This window comes from Phyllostomus hastatus, unplaced genomic scaffold (genome assembly GCF_019186645.2).
Source record: "Phyllostomus hastatus isolate PE091 unplaced genomic scaffold, TTU_PhHast_1.1 phas_scaffold_501, whole genome shotgun sequence".
Taxonomy (NCBI): Eukaryota; Metazoa; Chordata; class Mammalia; order Chiroptera; family Phyllostomidae; genus Phyllostomus; species Phyllostomus hastatus.
In genome coordinates this window covers 16538690-16554497 of record NW_025334033.1, presented here as the reverse complement: position 1 = coordinate 16554497, position 15808 = coordinate 16538690, and the positions used below count along the sequence as shown (strand labels likewise).

The following is a 15808-nucleotide window of genomic DNA, read 5'->3' as shown; positions in this document are numbered from 1 at the left end:
ACATTAACCCAATCTTCCAAGTAAATATTAATTCTGAATTAATTAGTTACAGAGTGCTGATCTTTTTCTCCCTAAAATGGGTTTCATCTGGACTGCCCAGACCTGCACTGGGAAAATGCTTGTCTATCTAGCTTCAAGACTACAACTCCCTGTCACCACCCAAGGGCTCATGTTATCTCCATTCCTTCCCAAATCAAAGTTTACAATTTAATTTTACCATTCTCTTAAGAAATGAGGACAAAGCATCATATATTACGGTAGTGTCTGTATGTAGTGGAAGCATTTGGTTGACTATGTCACCCTACCATTTTGATGGCGATGCAGTACATATTATAACTGGGGAATAAGAAGGTTACACCTCGTAAGTGTGGAGGGAGAACTGTATGGACAGATGCCATAACGCTCTTAGGAGAGCTCCTAGTCCATCCTACCCTTAACATTTATTGCTTGTTCCATAGAGCAGTGTTCCAATAACGCTGTTGATTGGCCGTGTTTTTTTCTTAGTGGCTCATAAAAACAGTGCTGCAGCTTACAGTTGAAGGCATCCCTGTTTGATAAAATACAATGTCTTAGCGGAGAGCCATCCTATCCCCAGCCCAGCAAACAGCTCCAGCTCCATGTTACATGAGAAGATAGTCATCATAACATTTATAAAAATACAACCCCATTATTGTCCCATGTCTTCTCTGTTGTTCCATTTATAACTGGTTATACTTTACCTATGGACTCTGAATATAATAAAAATATAACAATCATTGAAAAAATTCCAAAAACCTAGTCAGTGTCAAGTTTCATCCATCATCACAACAATGTTGGTAACTTTTGGGTAACCTCCTTATCTCTTCTACATACCAATGAGGCGGACCTGTGCATAGCTTGGAGAAACCCTAAAGAGATGATATGCTATGAAATAAGATCAGTTCCCACAAGCAAAGAGCTAAATCCCCAGAAGTAGTAGTTCTCTCATAAGTTTTGTCAAAGAAAGAGAACATTTGAAGACCTATCCCAGTATTTAACTTGTTCAGGACAGGTTTGTTTCTTTCAGAAGCCTGTCCTTATTTTCACCTGTGGTTCCAGAAGTATAGATGTATAAGGCAGGAGTGGAAAAAGTGACTTCGGACCTCCATGACTCTGGGATGGGCTCGGTTGACACCTCATCCACTTTGTCCAGCAAAGAGCCAACCCCCTCTGTGCTGGATGCTCTGCTCACGTAGTAGATGGCCACACTGTCCTTCTCCAGGCTGGGCAGCACCTCTTCAACAGCCGCTTGCAGTTCTTCATTTAGTGAGAGAAAAAAAACCAAACACATTAAATGAGTGCATTCAAGTACTGTTAGTGCAAAAAGCTTCACCGTGATTTTATTTTCAGCATAATTTTTGCTAAGATGTACAGACATGACAAGTGAGGCTTAGAGTTATCCATTTTTAGACATGGAATTTGCCACATTTGAAAATATCACAAGATTCCAACATTTGAGGGAAGGTAGGGCTTTGATGGTTTTTCATAAGCAGCAACTGGTTGGTTAAAATCTGTACAAACAAATGGACAGATGGGTAAAAACCAAGATACATAAATGTATAAATTATATGCACATTTGGTATACTTCTCAAATACTCCAGAAGTGAGTTTAGTTATTCCCAATATGTGCCCCCCAGGATCAATGAGGAAAAAGAAATATTTAAAGAAGGAAAAATAAAAATAAGGGAGCCATGCTAAGTAACAAAGATGATGCAAGTTGGGTTTTTTTTTTTTAACACATTATTAACAAATAGTTCCATTAGGAGGTCTCAGCTGGTCTGAGAAATAAGCTCTAGGTTTCATATGCATGTTCTCTGGTCTGAGGAAAAAAAACTGACTAGCATGTTTTCACCATGGGTCATAATGCAGCAGTGGGTTGTTAAAATCACTTCAAGTGACCAGTGCTTTTAAAAATTAAAGCAGAATGAAAGAGAAATTTCCAGAGCGCACCACACCTAGTAAAAGGTACTTACTGTTTTTTAAAAGTTTTGCTTCAGTTATGTTGGTTTGTGGGTCACACACAAATGTATTTTTCACTGTAAGTCAAGGTTGAAAAATTTTGAAGACACTAATTTGATATGCAAACTACATTTCATGCATGCCACTTGGATTTCTGTGCCCTTAAACCATACGATGGAAAGGCCTTTAAGCTTACTTGTCTTGAACTGTGGTAACTAAAGTGAATACACTTATTCTTAATGGGAAGGTGACTCAATATCCAAGGGAATTACCTTGGGGAGGCCATAGCTAAGCCGTCTTATATGCTTTGTTTTTCAGATGTTTGTGTATAATGTCTTTAACAAGAAATATCCTCTAGGTTGATACCTTTGAATTTTTTAAAAAAGCAGTTTAGCCCTGGCCAGGTAGCCCAGTTTGCTACAGCATCATCCTGATACACCAAGGCCGCATAAATAAGTGGAACAACAAATCGATGTGTGTCTCTCTCTTCCTCCTCCCTCTCTCTAAAACCAATAAATAAAAAATTGTAGAACCCCCCCAAATTTGAAGACATTTTAGTCAAAGGACTCATGGACCTGATAAAAAGTCAAATAGCAAAAAAGGTTTATAATGAAAATCAACAGGACTGGAACTTACCTCTCTCAAAACTAAACCTGCTGCCTAGCTGTAATCACTTTCAACTTTTTAAGCTGTTTCTTCTGGCAATCACTGTTCATCACCAAATAATGTGCTTTTCCTGCTGCTTCTTGACCTGTGAATTTTTATGCCCACACCTGTTTTACCTGTGTACACTCCCAACACTTATTATGTTCTCTTTCTGTTGTCTGGGTTAATGGTATTTATATCTACCCTGAGATCGTAATTCTGTCTTCCCAGCTTTGTCTATGAGTTGGCTCTAGAAGCTGAAAACCAATAATCAGAACTGAAGAGATTATGATGAAGTAAATATTATTCACACTATAGTGTTTCTGATGTCACCTCCTATCTACCTCTCATCCCCTTTCCTCTAAGCAAACTGATCTCTGTGAATCAAAGGTCCCTCTCCTCTCACATCTCATTTCCTTTGTCTGGGTGATTTCATCAGCTTGGAGCGACCTCCCAGCCTCTGTCACCTGGCCAACTCCTGCTCACCCTCCAAGGCTCAGACTCGCTTCCCTGCTGCCTTCCCTCAGGGCCACGCTGGCGCTCCCACAGGACTCTGTGCGCACCTGCTCCAGAGCATTTACTACGCAGTGTGGCGTACTTCAGTTCTTCTCCTTGACAGTGAAAACTTTGAGATCGAGGGGTCATCACTTAATCATCTTGGTGCCACCCCACTAACATTAGATGATTTATCATGGAAAGAATCGGCACAAAGTACTGTATTAGTCAGCGTGGAAGAAACAGAAGAGTAACTTAAAGCTGTTGATTTTAAAGGAAGCAGGTCTTGCAATACTGTGAGTGGATAAACCTCTAATAAAATAAAGTGCAAAATAAATAATTTCTGTGACACGTGTATGCCTTGCATGCAAGTAAGAGCTCACAGAAGTAAATTAAAAAACAACTACCATTGCTACTTAAAGAATTAAGAACTCTCCCTCCCTCATGACTGAGGCTGAAACTATATAGTCAAATTGTGTGTTTGTGAATTACCTGGATTAGTTCTCACTTTCTCCCAGGATTTATTCAACATCGATTCATTTTAATATATTTTTTTAAAGTTGATTTTAGAGAGAGTGAAGGGGTGGGGGAGAGAGATGGAGAGAAACAACAATCAATTGCCCCTTGCACGTGCCCTTGACTGGGAACTAAACCCACAATCTGGGCACATGCCCTGACTGGGAGTCAAACCTGCAACCTTTTGGTTTCCAAGAAGATGCTCCCACCAAGTGAGCCACATTGGCCAAGGCTATTCAACATCTAAATAAAGAGTGTTCCCTATGTGCCCGACATGGTTCTGAGCACTGGATACAACAGTAAGCAAACCAGATACTGCCCCTGTTTCAGAGCCTGGGTTGAAGTGGAAGGAAATGAGAAATAATCTATTAAAAGCTGTCACAGGCGTCACAATCAGGAAAGGAGACAGTGTTTTGGAAGCACTTGAGAGGGGCACGAAGACATTCCAGAGGAAGTGTTATCTAAATTGAGCTCTGAAAGAGGGGCGGGAGTGCCCGAAATAAAGACCCACTGAAAGGAAACCGACTAGGCCTGTTTCCAGCAAAGGACTCAGCTTATGCAAAGTCCGTGAGGCAAACTGCAAGGTGCCTTAAGTAAAAGAGGCTGAAGCTGATCAGGATGCAGGATGGGAGGGGAAGAAGATTGGGGGAAAAGGCCTGGATGTAAGAGGAAGCAGGTCCCTGGCTTAAGACAGGTGAGAATGGGTTGGAGGGACAAGACCAGAGCGAGGGAGACTATTTGTAGATCAAGCTTTTTTGTATTAAGGTAGCACGAGAGGGTGGGGAGAAGTAGATGTATTAAAGAGATGTTTGGGATGTAGAAAAGACAGGATTCGGTGACAGTCTTGATGAGAGCAAAATTCAAAAGAAACTTGAATTTTTTTCGTAAGTTTTGAAAGGAAGATATACTCAGGCATCAGCGCTGTAAACATTAATTATAGTAATAATAAAAAGTAAAAGGAAATGTAATTAAGCAGGTGTCACCCTGGATCACCAGGCAGTTTAGTAACATGCACCTTCTACTTCAGTCCTGTCCCCACTTGGCCCTCCAGGCATTCAGTCTGTGATCTCTGACCCTTCACAGAAGCCACCCCGTCTAATGGGAAGACTGTCGCTCCTGCCCACCACAGTTTCCCTGACCGTCCTGCGGGCTGTTGATGCAGAATCTGCATTACGGCATTGACTTGAGTGTCTGGTAGCATCAGAACACGCCTAAGAGTACATCCTGTGGTAGCAGCCTTTCTTCCTTCAAAGATGCTGATAGAAAAACTGAAATTTGAAAGGAAACTCTGGATGTAAACATCTCTTATTAACTATGTATTTGACAGTGCCCTTTCTTAAGTCCTTTATAAATGTGACTGGGTCTAGATGTTTTCTTCTTCACACATGAACCTTTGTTGTTGCTGTAATTCCTATCGTAAAGTCTGCTTACTTAAGATGAAAGTGGTAATCCACCAGGACACATACACTCAAATAATTCTACTGGCCACAGGTTGAGTTCCCTGGGCCTCTGAAATTCTGAGATTTGTATGTGGGAGTGTTTTGGGGAATGACACCTGTGAAGAAGGAGAAGTAGGTCAGAGAGGGGGAGAATTTGAACTGCAATGTGGTGACACAGTGGCCTCCCTCAACTGATCCTCTGATTTTACAGGGACTCTGGGCCTGGGACGGCCCTTCATGGTTGTGCCAAATTAGGGAAAGTGGGCTCTACTTTCATGTCTGGCCAACAAATGCAGAGGGGAGGTGGAAAGTGGGTGGTAGTGCGTGACTTTGGGCAAAGTGGCTCTCTTCAACCAAAGGCAAGTCCTGGAAAGGGTCTCCACTGACAGCTGTCAGCTGCCAATGCTCGCAGCAGCTGAGGAACGAGCCTCTCCTCAGTTCTGAAGTGGGGATTTGGGAGCACATCACAGTACTACACCTTTCATTCTTACCAATAACAAAGATGTAAAAGTTCACTTGGACAGAACAGTTTGTAGAGTAGCTTTTATATCCATCACTTTACACAATTTTTACAACCACCCTGTGTTATAGATTCCATAACCCTATTTTTCTATTGGTACAAATGAGAACAGAGGCTCAGCGATTCTGTGTATAGGTTATATACACAATGGAAATTATACTGGACTCTGGGATTCTCACCTCCTTGTACTAGTCATTCAGGTTCAAGTTTTGGTAAAGTATCTTACTTTTTTGCAAGATGCTGTCTACTAGACCTCCTAAATGCTTGTGAATGTGACTTTGAAGAGTAACATAGATGGCCCTGACCAGGAGGCTCAGTTGGTTGGATTGTCATCCCATACACCAAGAGGCTGTGGGTTCGATTCCCAGTTAGGGCGCATAGCTAGATTGTGGATTTGATCCCTGGTCAAGGCATATACGGGAGGCAACCGATCAATATTTCTCTTTCACATCGATGTTTCTCTATCTCTCTCTCTTTCTCCCTTTGCCTCTCTCTAAAATCAATAAACATATCCTTGGGTGAGGATTAAAAAAAGAGAGTAATATGGATGGCCTCTTGTTCATCTTTTGAATGAAGAGCATGACCCCATGCTTTATGTAGAGCTTGGGTGTGAGAAATAGTATTCATGGAAGGGTCTAGAGTAGGTCTGTCATTTCCTCACTAGTCTAGGTTTAGACTCTGGATGGAAATAGAACCTCAGAGAAAGCAGTACACATTCAGGTGATGGAAAATCAAGTGATTACAAAATCCCCTCCTCCATTCCAAATCTACTTGCTAAAAAGAAAAAAAATCCAGGTAGCATACAATATCCTCCCTCCCTCCCCAACACACACCTTTTTTTTCTTCTTTTTTTTTTAAGAGGGAAGAAAGGAAATTCCTGAACACACAGGCCCATTCTTAGAAAGCAGGGTGAGAGAGTGGGCGATGCGCTGGATGGGTATTCATCACCAGGGTGGAAAGCTGCTGCTGTCAACCTGCCCACCCTCAAATGGGAGCAGCATTTGCTTTCAAATGGGAGCAGCATTTGATCTTATAGCTTGTTCTGCTATTAGAAAGCCTCATTGAATGGGGAACTGATTGAGTTAGTTTAAAAAAAAACCCCACCAAATAGTAAGATCTGAAAAGAAGGCAGTGAAAGGAGACGCATTCTGATCAAAATTTCAGGATGACTGTGAAATGGTTGGTGGGTGAACAAGTCAGGACTGAAGGCTTCTCTTCCCTTCGTTCAGTGAGGCAACGGAAACACAAACTGGTTCTCACACAGCCCAGGAGACAAGCTGAAGGCAGTTTTTTTAAATGCCGCTTGTAATCGTGAGTTTTCATTTCTATCATTGGCGGTTTGGAACTATAGTATTCAATAACTTCTTGTCTAGTCTGTACATCAACACAATGTACATTAGAACACCCTAAGACAGAGGCATGCATACACCCCACCCTCTCACCACAGAAAAAGTTACCCAGAGGTCAGAAAGTTGTGTAATCAAGGTTAAGTCCTGTCAGGAGCAAGTAAATACTTAAAAGGGAAAAACATACTCATCTTACACTTATGTCATATAATTTCTTAATATTATTTTTCATTTCTCTCAGTTAAAGTTCTTGCTTACGTGAACAGTTGCGTTCTAAAGAGCCCTGGAGTCATGGTTAATTCCTTGTTGCCAGGTTACCAGGTCATACCAGGCCTCACAGTTGTCATCATTTGCTATATACATAAGCAGCAATGTCACCTGTCAACCAGCTTCCTACTTCCTTATTTCTCAGAGGCTATGGGGTCCTTTGTAAATAGTGGTCACTTAACTCATCAAGCAGAGTAATTTGAACTCTATCCTTCTCCAGAATCGATAGCATTAATGGCCGATTTAGAGTTTATATTGTTTTTACCTCTTCACTCCCTTCTTGTTTCTAAAGAAAATTAATTTTTAAGTATTCCCAGATACTCCAAAGAGGGCATACAGAAGGCCAATAAACATATGAAATGATGTTCAATGTTATTAATCATCAGAGAAATGCAAGTTAAAGCCACAAGAAATATCACCTCACACTGGTCAGAACAGCTATCATTAATACATTGACAGACAACTGCTGGCGAGGGTGTGAAGAAACGGGAACCCCTTCACACTGTTGGTGGGAATGCAGATCAGCCCAGCCACTGTGGAAAACAGTATGGAGATACCTCAAAAAATTAAAAACAGACCTGTCTTTTCACGCAGTGATCCCACCTCTGGGAATGTATCTGAGGAATCCAAAAACATTAATTCAAAAGAACCTAGACACCCCTGTGTTCACAGCAGTGTTATTTACAACAGTCCAGATGTAGAAGCACCCAAGTACCCATCAGTGGATGAGTGGATGAAAATGCTGCGGTACAGTGACAATGGAATACTACTCAGCTGTAATAAGGAAGGAAATCTTACTTTTTTCGGCAGCATGGATGGACCTGGAGGGTAGTATGCTAAGTGGAACAAGCCAGTCAGAGAAAGACAAGTACTATATGATTTCACTTCTATGTGGAAACTAATGAACAAAATAAACTAACAAAAAAAATAGAAACAGGTTTATATATACAGAGAACAGGGATTAAGCAACAAAACAAAACAAAACAACAAAAACAAAAAACCCAACAAATTCATAGAGACACAACAATATGATGATTAACAGAGGAAAAGAAGGGTGGGGGGAGGTAGGAGAGGGTAAAGGGGGATAAATGGGGATGAATGGAGACTTGACTTGGGTGGTGAACACACAATATGATATACAGATGATGCATTATAGACTTGTACATCTGAAATTTATATAATTTTATTAACTAATGTCACCTCAATAAAGTCAATAAAAAGTTATTCCTAGATATACTAGTAGAGTGCTAGGTTGGTTTTTGTTTTTTTTTTGAATGGAAATGTACAACCATCCCTTGTAATCTTTAGTTATGAGCAGGCCAAGAAGAAAAATTTGAGAGAACATCTTTAAACTAGCTGTCCATTCAGACCCTGGGCTACCTGACTGGGGTCCCAGCCCTAGAACACACTACTCATTTGATGTCTGTCTGTGCCCCACACTGCTATTCACAGACTCCCTAGTGTGGTCCCCGCCCTTCCTGTGCTCATCACCTCTCTGGCAATGAAACCCAGAGAAAGAGAGAGAACCTCTCTCCCACTGCCAGAGATAATCAAGACTTGGATAAGATGAGTTTGGGCCTGGGGAAGATTGGGTCTAAATGGATTTTCTGAAATCAGGATACATCTGATTTTTTTTACATCATTTTTTATGGCCCAATGCTTCAGAGAAGAGAGGCTGTTACATCCAACCAGAACAGCACAACTCATTAATGCAACATTTACTGAGTGACTATTATGTGCCACATATCAATAGGGCACTATTCAAAGCTATATGAGAGAATTCTAAGCCCTGAGACAACCAAAGGGCATTGAAGCAACTCATCTAAGTTACTGCTTGGGCAACCCAGAGAGATCTGAGGAATGGAGATAAGATTATACCTATGCTCCAATCCTTGATTAACGTTAGTGCTGGAAAATTATCTCCTTCCATGGATGTAAGGCCACTGCTGTTGGCCATTCCTTGGATTCTCCAAGTCCCTATCTTCTCAACAGTGGAGTCTCTTCAGTAAACAGCTTTAAGAAATTACTGTTATTTAAGTCCAGCCTGCTATTGTCTTACATAGGAAAACTCTTTAATGAAGCATCTCACTGTGTTACTTACCTGATGAAAACTGCCTCTGGGCCCTCTTGCCTGAAGTGCCCTCTCCCCAACTGCACTTGCCCAGCTTAGTTGTCAAGGCCCCCAAGAAGCCCTCACCCTCTTCTCCCTGCCCGTCCCCTGCCCTGTGCAGAGCACTTTGTAGCTCTTACAACATCCCTATCACATTCTCCTGGATGTCAGAATCATATGTGTGTGGTTATGTGGCTTAGGTCTTTTGCTGGATGGTAAGACCCTTGAACGAATTCATTCTCTTAACTTCCCATCCCACCCTGGCAACTAGCTTGTGCCTTGTGAGGACTCTTTAAATGTTTCTTGATTTGAAATTATTGTACCATCTGTTTTTCTCAATCTAACTTCAAAAGTTTGTATGAAGAGACTTCTCCTTGGTCCTAACACTAGTTTTACAACAAAGTTCTCTTGTTTTAGAACGTACAATGATGCATGCAATACCTTTAAAAAAAATGGAAGCATTTTCCTTTATCATGTTGCTGAAAGGAAGGTCCAGTTTTGTTTTCCACAACCTTGCAAAACCAGGTCAAACGTAATCTGGAACATTATATAACTTCCCTGGACCTCAGGCTTGCAATAGAAAGCATCTTTAACTACTACTAAAGCCTCGTACAAGAGCAGTAGCTACCCTGTGGGAGCCTTGCATGGCTATGTGGAGTCAAACAGTGTAGCCCTTGCTAGTAAACTGAAGGAGTCCTGGGCTATTCTTCTAGGAAAAGAGCTAGTTTAGTGAAAATCTTAAGGCTAGCCTAAAAGTAAACAAAACAAATTTACTGTTTTGGGGGCTCTTTTGAATGTTTTCACAAAATATCCTGTGTTGTACGTGATGAATTATTGTTTCCTGCCTTCCTCACAGTCTGTGTTTAGGCAGGTGCTTAAAAATCTGCCAGGCCAACAAGTTGGTTTCTATCAACAAAACAAATACCAATTCAAACAAGTGAAGGTGGTTTTTACATGTGAATATTCACACCACACCGTGCCATGGAAAGAGGACCACATTCTCTGGGAGATGGAAGCAACTCTTTGATCTGGGGAAGTGTTTGTGAATCTTTGACTTTTGATAAGTGTAATGAATTCTGAAGAAATAATTGAGTACTGAAATTCCTGATATGGTTGAGTCCTGTTGATCTTTACGGAGTCTCACACATTTATGACAACTGGCTTAATCCTTATGATAAATGCCCCGGTGCTGGTCCCTTTACATACACTCCAGAATTTGACACAGTTGGGACTCGAGAGCTTTTCACTAGCTCACTCCCAAGCTCTGAGGCTGGAATTTGAAGTGCAGAATCAAGCCCTACTGAATTGTCACCACTCCAACCATTCTAAAACTCCTCACCTTTATGTACCACATATGTTCAGAATGTGTAGTAGAATAAAATGTGCCCTGGAAGACAGAGAAAAATTCTCTGCCTGGAAGACAGAGAAATAAGCCAGTCAGAAGACAGAGATCTGTCCCCAGGTCTCGGTTGCTCATTAGCCATGTGGCCCCAGGCAAGTGTGATCACCCCGCTGGGACTTTGTTCAGTGTGAAACAAGTGGAAATTAGACCGAACATTTCTCCAAGTCTAGTCCTCAGACCATCTGCTTCCAAATCAGCTGGGGATGGGGTGGGACTCGGTATACGATACACATTCTTGGAGCCCACCACAATCCCACTGCTCAGTGTATTTTGGGAGATGAGGTTCAGAAATCAGTTTTTCCAAATAAGCTTTCCATGTGATTCTTATGCTCATTAAAATTTCCTTCTTAGAAATCATCAGCAAAATAAAATGACAACCCACAGAATGGGAGAGCATATTTGCCGATACATCTGATAAGGGTTAATATTCAAAATGTATAAAGTACTTACAAAACAACACCAAAACAAACAAACAAACAAACAAACAAATGACCCAATTAAAAAATGGGCAAAGGACCTGAATAGACACTTTTCCAAAGAGGACATACAGATAGCCAATAGACATATGAAAACATGCTCAACATCACTAATCAGAGATATGCAAATTAAAACCATAATGAGATACCATCTCACACCTGTCCAAATGGCTATCATCAATAAATCAACAAACAGCAAGTGCTGGTGAGGATGTGGGGAAAGAGGAATGCTTTTGCACTGTTGGTGGAACGCAGATTGGCACAGCCACTGTGGAAAGCAGTATGGAGGCACCTCAAAAAATTAAATATGGATCTGCCTTTTGACCCAGAAGTGATCCCACTTCTGGGAATATATCTGAGGAAACCTGAAACATTAATTCGAAAGAATATATGCACCCCTATGTTCATTGCAGCGTTATTTACAATCGCCCAGATTTGGAAGCAGCCCAGGTGCCCATCAGTAGATGAGCGGATGAAAATGCTGTGGTGCACTGACACAATGGAATACTGCTCAGCTGTAAAAAAGAAGAAAATTTTACCCTTTCCAACAACATGGATGGACCTGGAGAATATTATGGTAAGTGAAATAAGCCAGTCAGAGAAAGACAAAGATCATAGATTTCACTCATATAACAAAACAAAACAAAGACAGACTCATGGATGGAGAGCATGTTACCTACAGTGGGATGGGGGAAGTCAGGGGATGGAGGGGTTGAGTAAAAAGGAAAGAGTACTCATGGGCATGGACAACAGTGTGGTGATTGTTGGGGGAGGAGGAGGTATAAGGGGACTAAATGGTAATGGAAACAATACAATAAAGATTAAGTTTAAAAAACCCTTCCTTTCTAAAGTTTTTTTAAAACCCTCACCTGAGGACATTTTTCACTGCTTTTAGAGAGAGGGGAAGGGAGAGGGAGAGGAGGAGAGAGAGAGAAAGACACACACATAGGCTGGTTGTCTTCTTGTAACCCACAACCTTGGTAAGTGTCCGGGCCAGGAATCAAACCTGCCACCTTTCAGTCTACGGGACACACTCCAACCAACTGAGCCACACCAGCCTGGGCACTTTCTAAAGTTTTTTACTGACAACACACTCATTGAAGTTGGAGGATTATAGGATTAGAATATCTGTAAAATTCCTTCCAACTTCAAAGAATTCTAAGAATTAGTTTATTCAACACATTTACATATGGGTACATTTGCTTGGCATGCAACTTCGGACTCTGTGTTATCTCCTTTGCAGGAACTGTTTCAGATGGCAATTTGTCATTGTTTCAGGTCAGAGTGTAATTCTACACTGTATGCAATGGTCTCTCTCAGTGATTTGGAAAAACTGAATGTTTTACAAATTTGTGGCCTCTTTCGAAGGTCAGTTTGCTGCTAGAAACTACCATGGGTCTACCGGAAAGCCTAGTTCAAATTTGATTTAAATGTCGGCATTGTATTCTATTTTCTTTATACAGTGAATGACCTAGACATAATGCTCAATGGCAGAGGGCTGTTGCCTGGGTGGAGAAGGAGATATCTAGTTGTATTCCTGACCCGAAATTCAGAACCAAACTCTGTTATAGTCATTTAAACCGAAGCTTCGTCAACAGAACTCCCAGGCCTTGACCTTCCTCTTGGGGCCAGGGACATGGTCATGTGCTGCATAATGATGATCTGGTGGGTGATGAACCACATATACAGTGGTGGTATACCACAGAGCCTAGGTGTATAGTAGGCTACACCACCTAGGTTTGTGTAAGTGCACTCTGTGATATTTGCACAATGACAAATTGCCTTACAGTACATTTCTCATAAAACATTCCTGTTATCACCCGATGTCTAACTGTGCTGTGCAGTTTAATAGTATTTCAATCCCTCCTGAAGTGGTACCAAGGTCCCTGTGCTAACAATTTCTCTCTGAATCAAATGGTAAAGTAATAGATTTAAGAGCCTCTTCTGGTTAGTGAAGTTGTCTCATTTCCCAAGCAACTAGAAACTGCTGGGAGTTTTCTTGAAAGGACCATGCCCTTCAAATAACTTGTTTGCTTTTTAAACTGACCTCTGTTTTAAACTTTTATATAAAACCTTCACTTTTTGGATTGTTTCTTTTATGCCACACGAAACAGATGTGTAAGCGTCCTGGTTCCTCACAAGTGAATAGACATCTTTCTGTGACACTACACAAACTGCTTAGCTTGTCTCAGTTTCCTCAGCTATGCAATGAAAGGGGAGAGCAGATGGATGCTTTTACAGCTGCATAGAAGAGGGTGCATGATGCAGGGAATGTCATGGGCTTCAAAGTTGGACAGACCTAGATTCAAATGTTAAGCCTCAGTTTCCTGGACTCCATACCAGAGGGTGATGATATATTATCTCTCAGGGTAACAAAGGTACCCAGCACAGGGCTTTGTACAGAAAAGCATTCCAAAAAGGTGAGGCTACCTGGCTCCCTATTCCTCTGTGTCTTTCAGCCCCCACCTGGCTAGCCTCCTCTTACTAATGGAGTGGAAGCAACTGCGGGTCCTTATTCAAGCACAGAGACAAGTGTTCTAGGAAGGGAAAACCAGCAAGCAGCCTGGTGGTTAACAGGATCTTGGTTTCTTGGCACAGTCACCATGGTAGCATGAAGTCACCATTCCAGGTCTTGTTAAAATATAACAGGAGGTTAACAACGGAACCGAAGATCACTATCGCTATAGATGCAAAAGGGGACCGCAAGGCAATGCAGCAGATTCCTAAAGTCTTCTCACTGGGGACTAAAATCTTAACCTTGAAGACCACCTTGTTACACAGGGGGAAACTAAGCAAGGGTCAGAGAGGGAACCCATGATTACATAGCCAATGATTACACAGCCAATCACGCAGCAGAGGCGGGATTATTATTATTTTTTGAAGCCACTGGCCGTTCCCAGTCAAGACCCTCTGCATTTGATCGCAGATGTCGTTAGTCTTGCTTAGGAGCTTGGACTCGGACCCTCGCGGCGGACCGCCCTGGTTACCTCCCCTCTGCCCAGCTCCATGACCTGGGGTAGGTATAAGGCTTCACTTCTCTGGCCTCAGTGGTGTCTCATCTATAAAGTCTGACAGTAAATGCTGCCTATTGCGAGGATTAAAAGCCACACAGTATGTGTAGTGCTTAACAGTGTCTGGGCCAGTCAGCTTCCACAATGGGCAGTTCTAAAAGATTAATTAGCATTTCGAGGAAGGGTTGTCAACCTCTCCCTCTACACCTCCAGATTCAATTTGAACTCCCCCCTCCGAGGAGCCCAACGTTAGGGCCGAGCGGTTCCCGGGCTCACCTTGCGAGGCCAGTAGCACCTTCGCTCCGGAGCACTGAAAGCAGTGCAACAGGGACTTCGTGCGGATGTTGTAGTTGAGGCACGCCATGGCACAGCCAAGCTTCAGCAGCCCCAGCCACAGCCACACATAAGCCGGCTCATTGCCCATGAAAATCGCTACGCAATCTCCTTGGCGCAGGCCGAGGTGGTCGCGCAGCGCCCGTGCCACTTGGTTGCTGCGTCGGTCCACCTGCGCGTAGGTGAGTGTCTCATCGCCAAAGATTAGGAAAGGCTTGTGCGGGGTCTGGCGCACTTTATCCAGGAAATGTTGCAGGATGGTGTGCACTGGCCGCCGCTGCCCGTATCCGCGCACCCGCCGGGCCAAACCAGCCAATTGCAGGAAGAAGCCCGTGTCCTGTAAGAAGTAGGGACAGCAGAAATTCACCACCAGCGGCAGGAGCAGCAGCCCTGCCAAGACCGTGTAGATAGCGGGCAGCATGACGGTGACCGGGCCCTCTGTCCCCGCGAGGGCGGAGGGCGCACTCCGGGCGTGCAGCGCGGCGGCTGGGGGTGCTCCTGGTGGACGGCGGGCTGGCTGCGCTGGGGCACGCAGCTAGGCTGGGGCGACGGCGGAGTGCCTGGACTGCCTTAGCGGACTGTCGGCCGAGTGGAGTGGCGGCAGTAGAGTGACCTGTGGGCTGCCTGAGGCTTCGGCGTCACCTGCCCGCTGACCCCGCCCCTTCGTGGGGGTGCAGACACCTGTGCTCACGGCCCGCCCCTGCGGCAGTCCCTCGGCGGACACAGCTCCACCCGAGTCTGGACGTCTGTGGTCGAGTGTGGACTCCTGCGTTGTGACCGAAGCACTTTACACCTCGGAGCTGCAGTTTCCTTATAAAAATGGTGGTGATAAGACACACTCAGCAGATGTTCAGAAGATTGGAGGAGATAATGCAGGCGTGTGTAGGGCTATTATTTATTGCTACAATTAATTGAGTGCCTTATGGATGACTTATTGTTATTAACATCGAAGTGCCTAATAAATGCGAGCCAGTCCCGTTATTTATTAGCGAGTAGGAGGTGCATGGAGAAATCAGAATCCCATTTCTGCTTCCTGGCCCCGGGGGCTTTCAGTCCGGTCTCTCCGCTTCTCAGATTTGCTACTCCCCGCAGCCCAGCTCTGCCCAGTTGCCAGACGGCCTCCTGAGGCCAGGATTTCAGGGTAGGACGCGGGCTCCAGAGATTGTCACCTCCCGCACGCCCAGCGCCCGCAGCTGGTTCAGCAGTGGGAGCTCTCGTCCCAGCTGGCCCCTCCCATCCAGCCAGCCCGGATTGCGGGGAGGTAGTGCCAC

The 15808-nt window shown here is 43.4% G+C and overlaps 1 protein-coding gene across 1 annotated transcript in view; it reads right to left on the bottom strand.

Moving 5' to 3' along the window:
- SLC27A2 (solute carrier family 27 member 2) overlaps positions 1-15177 on the bottom strand; it is a 56905-nt gene extending 41728 nt beyond the window's left edge. The window contains exons 1-2 of the mRNA XM_045823164.1: positions 14481-15177; positions 1066-1275 (exon numbers count right to left, since the gene is read on the bottom strand). Coding sequence (XP_045679120.1) covers positions 1066-1275; positions 14481-14958 — 688 coding nt within the window. The 5' untranslated portion in view covers positions 14959-15177. The remainder of the gene's footprint in view (positions 1-1065; positions 1276-14480) is intronic.
- Between the last annotated feature and the right edge of the window lie 631 nt (positions 15178-15808).